Source organism: Orcinus orca, chromosome 2 (genome assembly GCF_937001465.1).
Source record: "Orcinus orca chromosome 2, mOrcOrc1.1, whole genome shotgun sequence".
NCBI lineage: Eukaryota > Metazoa > Chordata > Mammalia > Artiodactyla > Delphinidae > Orcinus > Orcinus orca.
In genome coordinates, this window is record NC_064560.1 from 11282942 (window position 1) to 11299454 (window position 16513).

At 42.1% G+C, this 16513-nt stretch overlaps 1 protein-coding gene across 9 annotated transcripts in view; it reads left to right on the forward strand.

Moving 5' to 3' along the window:
• Positions 1-11807, forward strand: part of ARHGAP21 (Rho GTPase activating protein 21) — a 168567-nt gene extending 156760 nt beyond the window's left edge. For all 9 annotated transcript variants that reach the window (XM_049705364.1, XM_033407881.2, XM_012537147.3 and 6 more), the window contains 8 exons: positions 54-132; positions 1176-1249; positions 1327-1416; positions 3027-3152; positions 3348-3389; positions 3710-3815; positions 5729-5760; positions 9359-11807. In XM_049705364.1, the coding sequence (XP_049561321.1) occupies positions 54-132; positions 1176-1249; positions 1327-1416; positions 3027-3152; positions 3348-3389; positions 3710-3815; positions 5729-5760; positions 9359-11020 (2211 nt within the window). In that variant the 3' untranslated portion in view covers positions 11021-11807. The remainder of the gene's footprint in view (positions 1-53; positions 133-1175; positions 1250-1326; positions 1417-3026; positions 3153-3347; positions 3390-3709; positions 3816-5728; positions 5761-9358) is intronic.
• The last annotated feature ends 4706 nt before the right edge of the window (positions 11808-16513 follow it).

Consider the following 16513-nt stretch of genomic DNA (forward strand, 5'->3'; position numbering starts at 1 on the left):
TTCCTTTGTGGTATTGACTACAAAAATACGGTATTTTTGTTTTGCATACCTAGAAATGGCGAGATTTGAATGTGATAAGCAGTTTACTAAAATCCTTCTTCAGAAAACTCCCTGAACCACTTTTCACAAATGGTGAGTTAACCCCACCAAAGACACAGATGCAACAGTTGAACATTACATTGTTGGGAAACCACAGCATATTAAATTGAACCAGGGGAAAATATTTTTGTCAAAAGAAACAGGAGGTTTTGTTTAGTTCTTACTTGTATACAAAGCACAATCATGTCCTATTTTTTGTCATTTGGATTTTTCTTTCCTCCTCATACATTTCAGTGAAAAACAGTTTATAAAACGTTGTTAAAGTTCAATAAAAATATATATTATCCTGTTCATTCACGTTTACAGCTGAGTTGAAAATATGTTATTATTGTTCTCAGTGAAAAGCCTTCAGGCATAATAAGGTACAATTAGTAGAAATGCATTTTTTCAGCCAAGCCAACTATTTGACTTAGATAAGACCTTGTAGTAGATGTTGCAGTGCGGGGAGAGAAAGTGGACAGACTGTGTAAATACAGGCTGTACCCTCAGAGAACTCACATTTTAGGGAATTTCCTTTGTTTGATAAGGCCTAGAGGAATCATTAAAAACTATAGTAGTTTTATTTTATTTTATTTTTTATAAATTTATTTTTGGCTGCGTTGGGTCTTCGTTGCTGCGCAGGCTTTCTCTAGTTGCAGCGAGCAGGGGCTACTCTTCGTTGCGGTGCGCGGGCTTCTCATTGTGGTGGCTTCTCTTGTTGCAGAGCACGGGCTCTAGGCACGCGGGCTTCAGTAGTTGTGGCACACGGGCTTAGTAGTTGTGGTTCATGGGCTCTAGAGCGCAGACTCAGTAGCTGTGGCCCGCGGGCTTGGTTGCTCCGTGGCCTGTGGGATCTTCCTGGACCAGGGCTCGAACCCGTGTCCCCTGCATTGGCAGGTGGATTCTTAACCACTGTGCCACCAGGGAAGCCCCTATAGTAGTTTTAGGACAACATTTCAAAGGCTATTTGGGGTCTTCCCTACTATTTTTTTCTTTTTAATTGTGGTTTGAAATTGAACCTTAAAGGGAAACTAGATTACAGCTCACCTAAACAATTTAAGATGAATTTGTTTTTTTTTTGTTCTTACTGTTGTCAGATAAATATGCCGACTTTATTGAAGCCAATCGTAAGGAAGATCCTCTAGATCGTCTGAAAACATTAAAAAGACTAGTAGGTATTATTTTATATTTTTGGAGGTACAACAAAAGTTCAGCATTTAAATCCATCATGAAAATAATATGTTTCAGATTCATGATTTGCCCGAACATCATTATGAAACACTCAAGTTTCTTTCGGCTCATCTGAAGACAGTGGCAGAAAATTCAGAAAAAAATAAGGTGTGTAAACTGTTTGTTGAAGAGATGTACTTTCAGTGGCTTTAGTTGAAAAGATGTACTTCACTGCTTCATGCGAAATAGTCAAAAATAGGTTATAATTAAACAGAAGCTCTAAAATACATCATACTGGTGATCACGTCCCGCTAAAGATCACTCTTAAAAGCAAAAGATCCCCAAAATAAGAATTGTTGTTTTTTCAAGACATTTTCTTTTATGTTTATCCAGCAAGAAAAATGAAAAAGTCAGAAATTTTACTTCTTTTATTTTTCAACTGTATATTAATATTTTGAACGGGCAATATTTGCACAAACAACAGTAAAAATGTATCAAATGGTATACAGTGAAAAACAACAGACATTTTCTTTTTTTGTTTTGTTTCATTTAGATTTAGCAGATAAATTGTTTTGGTTTTGTTTTCATACCACCATATTACCTTTATCAAACACAACAAAATTTATTATTCCATCGTATTATCTAGTAGTCTGTTCACGTGTAGCTTTTCCTGATTGGTTTAAAGAAATATCTTTTGGATGAATATTGTATGATTTTACTCACATGGAGTAAAAAAAAAACACACACACACAAAATAAATGAACAAACCAAACAAAAACAACACATAGATACAGAGAACAGAGTAGTGGTTACCAGAGGGGAAGGGGCAGGGGTGCAGGGGAGGGTGAAAGGGTAAGGGGGATCAACTGTCTGGTGATGGATGGAAACTAAATTTTTGGTGTGGATCCCAAGACCAGTTTGATTTTTTTTTTTTTTTTGAGTTCCACAATGGTTTTTTACCCTCTAGTATGTTTTTGGGATTGGTTATTTAATATTTTAATCAAATCCTAAGGTCAAAAAATTACACCAGATACTTATAAGATACAACAAAGAAAAACAAAAGGTTCGCACCTTTGACAATCAGGTACTTAAACAGGAGTACAAACTATCATGGAAGGAAACATAAAAACATACAGGCATGTAATACTGAGGTGTTCATTGGTACAAGGATAAGCAAGAAGCTTTGGAAGTCTTGGTTGAAGTAAAATTTTTATCAAAAGAATATTTTCAGACATTAGTTTTTACATATTCATGATCTTAATGTACTCAGGCAAATTTGGAAATTTTTATGTATCTCTTTCCATTTGTTTAGTTTTTGAGGGGAGAGGTTTTCCCTATTCTTTTGCAAGTTTTATTCCCTTTGATTTTAATATTTTTGTCAGTTGATCCAGCTTTATTAATACTTATTTTTGGCTGAGGTGCACGGCTTGTGGGATCTTAGTTCCCTGACCAGGGATGGAACCTGTACCCCCTGCCGTGGAAGTGTGGAGCCCTAACCACTGGACTGCCAGGGAATTCCCGTAATACTAGTTTTGAACCAGATCAATTGTTTTCAATCAAAGACTTCCTGGAAAAGACAAATGCCAATTAAGTATTGTATGTTGTCATTAAAGCAAGAAAAAGCATTATTTTTTTTTACACACATCAGTCAACCATTCTTTGAATTATTTTTCATCAAAAGAGTCTTTCAGAAGTAAAATGCCAAACATGCAATGGGAATTTAAGCCTACTTTCTTAAGAAAAGTTGTGATATTTTCTAATATCATCCTCTGTTGCAGATGGAACCCAGAAACCTAGCCATAGTGTTTGGTCCAACTCTCGTGAGGACCTCTGAAGATAACATGACGCACATGGTCACTCACATGCCAGACCAGTACAAGATCGTAGAGACGCTTATCCAGCACGTAAGTCCAGGCTTCGGCTCATCGAGAACATTCTTTTTCATGAGCAGCTGATAGTTGGTAGGGCAGAATTTGGTTATACTTTTTTTTTTTTTTCCTAAGAGAATTACCTTTTTTTCTGTGCTATCCTCCAAAATATAGATCTCTGTAGGGGGTTATTTAATTTCTCTTTTTCACCTTTTTTATTTTAAATTTTAGCATGACTGGTTTTTCACAGAAGAAGGTGCTGAAGAACCTCTTGTAAGTATTGTCCGTCAGCGTTTGTACTCTGTTCTTCTCATTTGGGACACACAAGATCCTGATCCTACAACTGTGTCACCTTCCTGCTTTGTATGCTATTGTCTGCTTTGCACCCCGAAAGCAGGTCTATAGCGCCTCAGTTTCTGATCTAATGAAAATCCAAGTATGATACTTATTTGGTAATTAATTATATGCAAATAATGTAAAAAATTAAGCATATGTCCTCCACTCAGTAATGTGTCTTTTACTAAATGTTGTTTGAATTTTAAAGAAAGTATCTTTGAAGAGATGATGAAGAGATCTTTGTTTATTAACCATAGACAACAGTGCAGGAGGAAAACACAGTAGACTCCCAGCCAGTGCCAAACATAGATCATTTACTCACCAACATTGGAAGGACAGGCGTCTCCCCTGGAGATGTATCAGGTAACTCTTGCCTGGGCAGTATTGATCTCTAGGTTAAAAGCTAAATTCTTATAACATGAAAGAGCAAATCAATCATAAGTAACAATTCACTATGATTTTTTTTCCTTTTCCTCTTCTTTTTTTCCCTTTCCACTAATAAAAATAATGTAATCTTCCTCTTCTGATTGATCTGAATTATCTTCCAGTGACTGTAATGCCATTGGCAGTGCATGGAGTTGTAATGCTTGTCAGAAAGGAAATATGAGGGAAAATGAGCATGCAAACCACTGTTTTGTTCTTTTTTTTTTAATTCACAGTTTCCATGTAATAGTCATCACAAGGTAAAACAGATACACGCTACTGAGTATGTGGTTGCTGTGATGGCAGAAAGTATGGTCTAGACTGTATGAGTAGTTCTTACTCTTGAGCTGGACGTTCTGTTGAAAAGGCAGCCAATTAAATACGTAAAATGCTCATGGGCACCATTCCCATAAATGCAGTATATTATCTTGTCACTACAGAGGTCACCGTAAAAGTCAATTTCTTTGACATTTTCTTCTGTCTTCTATTGCCACCCTCATGTTCGGTGAAGTATCAGTTCTAATAGGCTCTTTCGATGCAAATTTTCTCCTGCCAAACTGTTGCACTAACCTAGCATGTTTTACACCATGTTCTCCCTTTGTCTCTAGTTCTTGTTTTAGTCCTAAAGGGTTTTCTTTCCAGCACTTACTGACACAGGCAAATCTATACTGATGTTGCACAGGCGAGATGGGAGGAGTCTATCACACGGTCATGTCGCTAGTGGATTCCGTGGTGTCCCTGATGGACAGCTGGAACTGTAGGAAGAAGGAGGACTGCTGTCCACACTGTAGCTGCCTTGTCTGCAGAAACCCCCGATTCCTGTAAATGCAAACCGAGTTGATCTGTGGTGTACATTTTCGCTTACGATTATTGTAAACAGATCACTACTACTTTCTTAAAGGTTTTTCTGCTGTTTCTTGTTATTTCTGAAGCAGACCGTGAGGAGAAATAGCATGGTATGGTCTACCAGTTCTTAAAGTCATAAAGCATTGAGCCATGTGTTGAAAGGGGCGTGGCATGGGGCTCAGCTCATTAATTCTGAAAATCCATTTCCCTGAAGTTGAAAGAGAAAATTTCCAAATTGGTGTTGTCCTGAAGAGTGCTAGCCCCTTCCTACCCTCTTTATACTTGTATAATCTGAGTTTTTTGCCAGACAGTAAAATGATGCTCTCCATTTTTCCATTTCCATAATAGCATTTGTTAATAAATAATTGGAAAACTGGTAGCAATTTAACTAGTCTAAAGGATCCCTGACTGCACAGATGTGAAACCAGGGTCCAAAGCACAGAGATCAGCATGATTTAACGTAACATCAAAGTGACCTAGAAGCAGGGTTATCCTAATGCATCCTTACGCACACAGTATATGCTTCTAAAATTTAACATTGACAGTCTGACAAAAATCAACATAAATACACTGAGTCTGAGCATCTCAATTTGTAGCGAGGGCAGCCAACAATCCTAAACGTTCTACATTGTGTATCAGTTTCAGATACAGGATGTGGTACATAGTGCAGTTCTTCCAAAGGTCTTCAAGCTGCTTTATTGCTAGATTGAACGCTTAGCACATTTAATAAACACTAGTGTTTCTGTTTCGTTTAGTACAGGGCTCCTTTGCCATCCCTATCATTGAGCTGATTCTGCCTACAATTCACAGCATCCTTTCATGGCGGTGGCTTTCTGTGGTGCAGCCTGCATCTTTGTGAGCTCTGACTATCCACTGTGTTCTCTTGTTTTTGAGTTTTGCTTTCACATTTTGTTCTGTGCCTGTCTTTTCCATAAGTTTTGCGTTGTTTGTTGAAAGCAGTAAAGAATCTGACCAATACTGACCATGTTTTCTTTAACTTCTCACAGATTCAGCTACTAGTGACTCAACAAAATCTAAGGTAAATTGTTTTGTACAGTTTGGAATATTTCAGAGGGGAATTGCTTTGTGGCTTGGTATGCAGATGCGCCCTCTGTGTCTGATGACAGACCAGCAGAGTCTTATAAAGGGAAAAATGAATGCTTAAAATAGAATATGATAGAGGAATACTGGATGGTGAGGTGGGGTGTTGGATTTATCTCAGTGTAGTTTAGCATAATTCAAAGAAGTAGGCATTTACCCCCTCATTCTTAATGTGAAAATTTTCTAACATATGCAAAAGCAGAGAGAATAATATAATGAGCCCTTATTATCCACGCTCAACAATTAACACATGACCAAGTTTGTCTCATATGCGCCCACCCACTTTCCTCCTCTTCGTGACTTTTGGTTTTTTTGGTCTTTTTTTTGGCCTCGCAGCAGGTGGGATCTTAGTTCCCCTACCAGGGATGGGACCTGTGTCCCCTACAGTAGAAGCTCAGAGTCTTAACTACTGGACCACCAGGGAAGTCCCTCGGGACTATTTGGAAGCAAATCCCAAACATTTTATTTCATTCTGTAAACATTTCAGTAGTAATATAGACTTTATTATTATTATACATTTTTTATGAAAATATATATTCTTGCCTTCTTTTCAACAAGATCATTCATTTTGTTTTTTTTGTTTTGTTTTGTTTTTAATAAATTTATTTATTTATTTATGGCTGCACTGGGTCTTCGTTGCTGCTTGCGGGCTTTCTCTAGTTGCTGCGAGCGGGGGCTACTCTTCGTTGCGGTGCGCGGGCTTCTCATTGTGGTGGCTTCTCATTGCAGAGCACGGCCTCTAGGCACACGGGCCTCAGTAGTTGTGGCTCGCGGGCTCTAGAGCGCAGGCTCAGTAGTTGTGGCGCACGGGCTTAGTTGCACTGCGGCATGTGGGATCTTCCTGGACCAGGGCTCAAACCCGTGTTCCCCTGCATTGGCAGGCGGATTCTTAACCACCGCACTACCGGGGAAGTCCCTAATTTTGTTTTTATAATCAATTTTTGTTTACATAATTTGTGTTCTGTTGACACCACCACCAGAGTACCCTTTTTAGTAGTTTTTAAGACATTCAGTTCGAAAGTCCTTCATTAATTCAGTTTGTGCCAGCTTTGCTCCTCTGAGACTGTAGCAAGTAGAATTGTCAATAAATTTGTTCAGATGTTCTATTTGGAAATGAGACATACGTATCATTACATATCATTTCTAAACATAATGGGATCACATATGACTAAATTAGAATTGAATTTCTTGCAGAAAATATCATAAAATATTGAATGATCTGTCATTTGCTATCACTTATATTGTGATTTTTACCATCTTTTTACCCCAACTTTTCATTTTGAAAAATTGTAAAATAGCACCCAAACCTTTTGCCCTAGATTTATCAGTTGGTAAATCTTGATATATATGTAATTTTTTTTTTCTGAGTCCTTTGAGAGTTAACATATAGACATGGTAACACTTTGCCCCTAAATGCTTCAGTGTGCATCTCCGAAGAACAAGGGGATTCTTCTATGTAATGCCAGCATAATTATTGTATTCTGGTAGTTCACATGAGTACAATGCATTATTATTTCTAATGTACAGTTTTTACACAAATTTCGCCAGTTGTCCCAATAATGTGTGTTGTTTTTTCTTTTCCTGTATATAGGATGCACTCAAGGATCGCCCCTTGCGTTATGTTGTCATGTCTCCTTAGACTTCTTTACTTTGGAACAGTTTCCCACCTCTTTTTGCCAGAATATAAGATTTTAGATTTAGATTTTTAGGTTTTAGATTTCATACCTGTTTGCAATTCCCTCCTTTCCTCTTACTAGATGCATATTTCTTAACCTGTGGTTATAGCAGTCTCTTCATCTTAAGTAAATTATGGTGGTGTTTGTATTACACCTATAATATAATGGATGTCCAAATGATATAATCCTTTGTAACAATTTTTTTCAGTTGTAAAATAATATAGTCATTTGCTCCAACACATAGTGATCACAGAAACATCGAATTTTAAAGGGAACCATTGGGAATCTTAAAGATAGTATAATCTAATTTCTTCTCACTTAAATCAACAATGAAGTTGAGGTGTTTAAAAGTGAATCACTTGCTCAGTGTCATACACAGCAAGCTAGGGAAGGAACACCAGGTCTTCTAATTCAGGGCTCAGTCACAGCCATCATCCCCTACGGTCTTCAACAGAATGTGTTAAATGTGAATAACCCTTAGAAAGGTCCTGTATAATTATAAAATCCTTTATAACTTATAAAAACAAAGTTCCATCAATCTGTGATTTCATTTTGGTGAATCCTTTCTAATACAAAAGCCTGAATTTTTACTGTAATTTTCAAGTCTTCAGTATAGTAGTTCTAGCTTGTCTAAGATTTTTATGACAACAGAGAAACTATCACTCAGTTTCTGTTACTCTGCATACTTCCTGCCTGCCTGCTTGACTTAAATGGTGTGTGTTACACCAGCTAGTGTTTATTGACATCGCGCCCTCCCCGGCCTGAATTTACTTAGCCTGTAGGTACATTATGAACACTTAAACAGTCATCATCAAGAACCTATTAGGCGTAGCTGACAAAGCCAATTGGCCGCACTGCCACTTTCTCAGTACAGGGCACTGCAGTGTTTCTATGGTAAGGATTTCAGATCTTTAATTGACCTTATGTTTTTTGAACTTCATGATTTGGTTGTTACTTGAGATCAGTGAAGACAGTGCCAACTTGATTTACCTAAGGCGAGTCTCTGCAGATCGAGCCTGCCTGAACTAATGAGAACCCAGGAGCTCCCTTATCTTAATCAGCTTATCTGATACAGTATCTGTATCATGTGATAGCTGTAATTGGAAGATTGAAGTTAGTCATAAAATTTTAACCAATGTCAGAATATTATATTCTGCTCAGTCAGAATATTGACTCTTTATGAGACCCGTGTTCCAGAGGAAGGAACCTGAGGACCCTCTGAGGGTAGCAGAAGCAGGGACGGTCTGTAGATGGAGGGAAGTCAAGAAGAATAGGAGTGCGAGGGGGCCCCAAGCACAGAAGGTGTCCCTGAAAGACAGGTGTATGTCAGCTGTGACATGGCAGATAAATACCACCAGGCAAGAAATGGGACAGATTAAAAATAAGAAGTTGTCTTAGGTACAAGTTAAAAGGGGGTGTAAAAACTACACCCTGTTATTATTTAGCTTTAGTGGTTAAGAAATACTTGGGGGAGGGGGAGGGAAGGAGTGGGAGTTTGGGATGAGCGGATGCAAACGATTCAATGTTATATAGAGGATGGATAAACAACAAGGTCCTGCTGTACAGCACAGGGAACTATATTCAATCTCCTGTGCTAAGCCATCATGGAAAAGAATGTGAAAAAAAAGAATGTCTCTATGTGTATAACCGAGTCACTTTGCTGTACAGCACAGATGGGCACAACATTGTAAATCAACTATATTTCAGTTAAAAAATAAAATAAAAAATAATCACCAAAGCAATGGAAATCACACAAAAAAAGAAAGCAAAAGAAATATTGGTGCGGGGTGGGGGGGACCTTTTCAGAAAGTGAACTCAATAACGTTCTTATGTTCAAAGTCTCGTGTCTCTGCTCCCCAGGGTTCTTGGGGATCCGGAAAAGATCAGTATAGCAGGGACCTGCTTGTGTCGTCCATCTTCGCGGCCGCCAGTCGCAAGAGGAAGAAACCAAAAGAAAAAGCACAGCCCAGCAGCTCGGAAGACGAACTGGACAATGTGTTTTTTAAGAAAGAAAACGCAGAGCAGGGTCACAACGATATTAAAGAAGCGCCCAAAAAAGAGAGCGAGACACCGGGCAGGAAACAAAGGACCGTGGCTTGCAAAGAAAATCCCGCGAAGAAGGACGGCAGCGCGGCCAGAGCTGATCAGCGAGCCCTGCGCGGGGAGGGCGCAGAGCCCCCGGCCCCCCAGGGCGCCACGCAGAGCAGGTCGCCCACCCCGAGCTGTCGCCTGGCCATCCTGAAAGAGGGCCCCAGAGCCCTCGCGGCCCAGAAGGCCTCCCACCCGGACGAGACGGGGCCCGATTCCGGCGCTCTGGCGAGGTTTTCCACCAAGAAATCCACCAGCCCCGAACCCAGAGTCGGCGAGTTTCTGGTCAGTGTCGGCACCATCACCGCCGACTGCTCGGCGACGTCGCCCGCCCCCTCCGTGACCGGCCTCGACTCCAGCCGGCTGAGCCCCGAAGTGCAGTCGGTGGCCGAGAGCAGGGGCGACGACGCCGACGACGAGAGGAGCGAGCTGGTCAGCGAGGGGCGGCCGGTGGAGACGGACAGCGAGAGCGACTTCCCCGTCTTCCCCGCCGCGCTGGCCTCCGAGAGGCTCCTCCGTGGAAAACTGCACGAGGCCACGAAGACGAGCCGGCGGGACTCCGAAGGCAGTGAAGTCAGCTGTACGGAGGGGAGTTTAACACCGAGTTTAGAGAGCCGGAGACAGCTCTTCAGTTCCCATAAGCTGATTGAGTGTGACACTCTGTCCAGGAAAAAATCCGCCAGATTCAAGTCAGACAGCGCGGCTCTAGGAGATGCCAAGAATGAGAAAGAAGCCCCTTCCATCACGAAAGTGTTCGAGGTGATGAAAAAAGGAAAATCGACGGGGAGTTTACTGACACCACCAGCCAGAAGCGAATCCGAGAAACAGGAGCCCACCTGGAAAACGAAAATAGCTGATCGGTTAAAACTGAGGCCCAAAGCACCGGCAGATGACATGTTTGGAGTAGGAAATCAAAAAACCAACGCCGATCCTGCCAAAAGGAAAAACATCAAACGCAGACACACGCTGGGAGGGCACAGGGATGCTACTGAAATCAGTGTTTTGAATTTCTGGAAAGCGCAGGAGCAGAGTGGGGACAGAGAATCCGAACTTTCAGCTGTGACACGGTTGAAGCCCAAATGCTCAGCCCAGGACCTGTCCATCTCAGACTGGCTGGCCAGGGAGCGGCTACGCACCAGTACGGCTGACCTGAGCAGAGGGGACGCGGGGGACCCCCAGCCCCAGAGCCTGAGCGCATTAGAAATACCCACCACGGACCCAGCCCTGTCTTCTCAGTCCGATGCAGACAGTTCTCCCAGCACCCTGGCTTCAACTAACAGGCCCCCTCTTTCCACACCACCACAGCCACCTGACCAAATCAATGGAGAAAGCTTCCAGAACACGAGCCAAAACGCCAGTTCTGCAGCGACGGCCCAACCTCATCAACTGTCCGAAACCCCAGGCAACAAAGCACAGTTCCATCCCTGTCTTTAAACTGGGGGCACGTCCACTCCAGCGAATAAAAGCTACTGTTACACGTTCCATAACTCTGTAAATATTTTCTTGTACCAGAATTGTTATTATGCAGCCTTCATTTGGGCTGGTTTCATCACTTTGCACTGTGAAATAGCTTTACAGTGCATTACTACAGCCAGAAGAACATATATATATATTTAAAAATATATTGGATAGTTGTATACAAATGAGCAAGGTTATTTGTTGCGACTCACCACATAGTGCATACACCCAACATTACTGAAGAAAATAGCTGGCATTAGTATGCAGCCAATGTGTTCTTTTGGTTTCATCACTAACAAAAGTGCCTCATCATAAAAATACATTTGGTTTTTAGGGTGCCATGTTGTTAAAATTAGATAACTTACACTGAGTAAACAAATGCGTTTTATTGGTAACAAATTTCATCACATTTACCAGTTTTAACACAGGTAGATACAGAACTTCCATTCTCTAGTCATTCCAGGTGGATCTCTGAGTTTTCTATTCAAACTTTTAATACAGTTTTTGAGTTTTGTGTGACTTGAATTTTTAATCTTTCTGTAAAATACGTAACTTAAATGAACATATTATATGTGTATCTTTTCTTCAGATACCAGATTTGATATAAATGTTGTAACATAGGTGTGTAGATAGTGACCTGGCTGGAACTGGCTTCTTTATGGAGAAGAATATAATTCTGCATGAGGACTTAATGGATCCAAACCTGTGTCATGCCTGTGTGCATACCCAATTAAACACTGGAAATAAAAATTGTTTTGGTGAACTTTGCATGGCTTGAAACTTATTCTAATATATATATTTAAATGCCATCCATTTATAACTGGCTTAATTGGTTCTGACATTTATTTATGTGCTTATTTAATTTTTTGCTGCCGTGCGGCACGCAGGATCTTAGTTCCCTAACCAGGGATTGAACTTGTGCCCCCTGCGGTGGAAGCGCAGAGTCCTAATCACTGGACGGCCGGGGAAGTCCCTGGTTCTGACTTTTAAAAATTTACCTACTCTAGGGCTTCCCTGGTGGCGCAGTGGTTGAGAGTCCGCCTGCTGATAAAGGGGACACGGGTTCGCGCCCCGGTCGGGGAGGATCCCACATGCCGCGGAGCGGCTGGGCCCGTGAGCCATGGCCGCTGAGCCTGCGCGTCCGGAGCCTGTGCTCCGCAACGGGAGAGGCCACAACAGTGAGAGGCCCGCGTACCGCCAAAAATAAATTTACCTACTCTATACATTACGCCTCTCTTTTTGGCCGTGTCTGGCAGGGATCTCTTGTAAATGTTTCCATTGGCCTAACTTCACTCGTATACACAGATAATATTTAACTTTTCTAGCTGAAGTCATATATGCTGTTTACCTTTTTCTGGAGATTATGAGTGAAGGGAACATGCATTTGGAAGTCAAACCAACTCTATACTTCCTAGATACATAAACTTGGACAAATTATTTAACGTCTCTTAATTTATTCCCTTTGTATAAACGATGACGATAATAATATCTGCTATAAGGGTTATTAGATTTAAATGAGATACTCTTCCAAATATAGTGCCTGCCACACATTACTTGCAAAATGTATATCAAAGATACTCTTAGAAATAATGGGTACTTAAAGATTGTTAAATTTAAAAAATCTGTCCAGTTTTAAATAAATTTCACATGTCTCATTTCTAAACGTTCTGTTTAGTTGTTTCAAAACAGCGTAGTCAATTTTGAGATCCCTTTTGTGTGCATCACATTTTAAGCTTTCTTTTATGTCTATAAAATATTAAACCCATTGATGTTAGCATGAATTCTAGAACCAGACTGCCTGAGTTCAAATCTAGGCTCTGCCGTTTACAAACTGGATGAGTTTGATAGCTACGTAACTTCTCTGTGCCTTTCCTCACGCGTGGAATGAAGAAAAGGCACAGAGAAGTCTCATAGTTACTGTTATATGTGTTTGCTGTTATTGTTACATTTTAGATCTGATGCTTGCCATAGCTTCAGTTTTATCAGGTCTGTTTCTTTCATCTTTAACCTCTAATTCTTTAATCTGATATTTCTACTGACCCTCGCCTATGGTGATTCTGTTTTCTCATATATTTATAGTGTTGACTCATACAAGTCAGAATAAGAGATTTATAATTTTATCGTTATCATCTTTGTGCCAAAAAAGTATACCTTGGTCGCAGTGTACATAGTTCAATGTACCCAAATGATCATTTTCCCTTTTTCTATTTTTGAGAATACCGGAAGGTTGCTTTTTGAAGAGAAAGTGAGAGGAAGAGTCAAGCATCTTCATGCCACCTCCTCTGTGGCTTTGAAAGTCAACGTAAAATTCCTAGTAGCTCATAGGGTCACACAAGAACCTCTGGAGAGTTTTCTTAGAGGAGCCCTTAAGATTCAGAGAATAACATCTCTAGCTTCCTAATGAATCAAACACAAAAGCAGAAATATGACTTCTTTTTTAAGTGACCACTGTATTATATTTCTAGGATAGATACCATTTTAAAACTACAAAATGGACAGTTTATTCTATTTTGATTAATTTATTATTTTTGGCTGCATTGGGTCTTCGTTGCTGTGCACAGGCTTTCTCTAGTTGTGGCGAGCGGGGGCTTCTCACTGCAGTGGCTTCTCTTGTGGAGCACGGGCTCTAGGGCGCGCGGGCTCAGTAGTTGTGGCTCACGGGCTCTAGAGCGCAGGCTCAGTAGTTGTGGCTTAGTTGCTCCGTGGCATGTGGGATCTTCCCAGACCAGGGCTGGAATCCATGTCTCCTGCATTGGCAGGCGGATTCCTAACCACTGCGCCACCAGGGAAGCCCTGATACCATTTTAAACATTAGGAAACAGTAATCTTCCCGTTCCTCCAGCCCCTTGGAATAGACATCATGCAAACGAAGCTCTTAAATCATAAAATTATAGCTTAAGCATTCAAACTTCCTTCCTTGGGTTCCTCATCCTGCTAAGAAGGGGCCGCGGACTCGAGGACCTCGGGCCCACCTCCCCCCATGTCTCTCCACATGCGCTTTTCACAAGCGCGCCCTCCAGCTGTGGCTCCTGATCGCTTCGTCCAGCCTGCCCCTTACCTAATTATTTCCATCTCATGCGGTCTTAGTGGATGGATTGCTTGCCTGTGGCCATAAGAAAAGTGTTCACAGTGAACAAAAAGAGATGTCACGTAAGAATCCAGATTCTCTTAAAACTGGAAGATCCGGCAGCTCTGGTTCCTCTAGACCCACATTCCCACAGAAACTGGGTAGCTGCCACTCCTTACAGCTTTCTGGCTCCCCCAGGCCCCCCACCCCTGCCTCCACCAGCCTGGGGCCACTGCACAGAACACTGCAGTCTCTGCTTTAAGCCCTAAATTACCACCCTGATGCCTAGAGTGGATAAGCCGTCCTTGATGAAAGAAAGTACAACTGTGGCCTCTCGCCAGCCCCAATCCCAGTGTCTAAAATCAGGAGTAAGAAAGAACAGAAAAGGACAGCCGAGAAGGGAATTCCTCGACAGGGATGTTTCCTCAGCGCCTCCACCACTTGCATGTGTGATGACAGCGGCTCACACGAGGTGCAGCGACTGCCAGGCACCCAGTGTTCTAAGTGTTTTCTAGGCAACAACACTGACTGCACAGTTGGACCGTGCAACAGATGTGGTGCAGAGTCCTGCTTCTTCACCAGTGTAAAGATCACACTTCTCAGCCTCTCTCCCAGCCAGGTGTGGCCATGTGCCCACCAGCTAAAAGGAGTGGTTTATGCAACTTCCAGCAAGTGTCCTTAAAGGGAGGGGCATGTGGTTCTCCCTGCTTTCCTCTTTTCACCAATGGATCCTGGAGCATCAGCAGCCCTTTTGAACCATGAGGTAACCGGGAACAGGAGAGAGCCTCGAGGGGGAGCCTACACATCTGACCCCGTGGACTGCCTGCCACACCAGCTGTGGACCCCACCGCTAGGTGGCCTGGGCATGACAGAGGGATAGACTTCTCTCTGGTTTAGGCCATTATTATTTGGGGTTTTCTGTCATGCGTAGCTGAACCTAGTCCGAGATGTTCCAGAAGTATAATATTCCTATGATATCCCTCTCTTCCAGATGAGGAAACAGAGGCAGAGAGTTTCAGCCACTGGACCAAGATTTTGCAGCTAAGAATGCCATATGGTTTTCCACCCAGGTCAGATGTACCACGTGTGGTCCCCTACCTAGCAGTGGCATTAGGATTCATTAAATTGACTCCAGTGGTTCCAGTTTTTGTTTTAGTAAGGCAGAATTTTAGAACTTAGAGATTTCTCTCTCTTTATAATATGCTAAGAACACAAAAGTAAAAACATAGGGTTAGTATTATGTATCTGAATAAAACCTACTAGTCACTTAAGGATTTTAGACTGATCAGAGGTTTTTCTAAAATGAGAGAATTTACTTCGGGAGGTGTATCCGGAAGAAATAGAGGACATCAGAACACGACTTTCGATGGTTTAAGCACTTTTAATTTCTCTTACATATATAACTTAAACTTGCTTTTAGTTACTAACTCTGGGCCATTTCTATAAGCAATCTCAGTTTCCCGTAGGAAAGCCAAGTTCTGAGAAACAAAACTCCCTCGAGAAAAAAGCTTTGATTTGTTTAAATATTTTTATTTTCTGGGAACAAAAATCATTTCTTAGATAAAATATATATTTTCAAATTTTCAAACCGAGCCATACCACCAACCTCAATTCCCATTTGAAATCCAAACAATAGCTTGGTACATGCAATTTCTTTTCTCAAAAACGAAACAGAACATACCAGCTCTGTACGGACTGGAACTGAGCCCTGGGCGTGCGTTCCGTCGCCACAGTCTAGGGCAGCTCCTCTTATTTTCTCATGGACAGCAAACCCTCTGGCTCTGCAGACGTCACCTGCAATCTTCCTTGACTCAACCTCTCTTGTCTCTTTGGTGCTTCTCAACTTTTGGAAGCTGCCTACTGACATCAGTGCCACTCTTCCTGACTTCAGAGACAATCACCCCCATCACATCACCCCAGAGTGCCTGTCCCCTCAGTCACCTCCCTCCCTCCTCCCCCTTATCCCTGGAATAGGCCATCTCCCCTCAGGTGCCATTTTCCAGCCCTGGTTCCCACTGGGAAAGATGTGAGGAAAGGTCTTGGGAGAGGCAAGCGGATGGGGTCACTTACTCAAAGCAACACCCTGTCTTTCCTCATTCCGAGGCAGGAAGACAGTGTGGCAGAAAGCCACTTCCATTACCTGGTCCAGCGACTGGCACCCTCGTGAGGGGAGGGCAGCCTGAGCTCCAGGGGGGCCTGGAGCTGACCTGTGTCGCCTGTGGGCATGGCTGTCAGCCAGGCTGCAGGCCACACGGGTCTTCACTTGAAGGGACTGTGCTCTTCTTCCCAGAACTGGCAGCTTTCACACTGCAGGGGCAACCAGAAGTGGGTGGCGTCCTCTTTGGAAGCAGCTAGGGCAGGACAGTTGTGCCCTGATCGAGAAGCGGGTGGTTAGAGCCCAG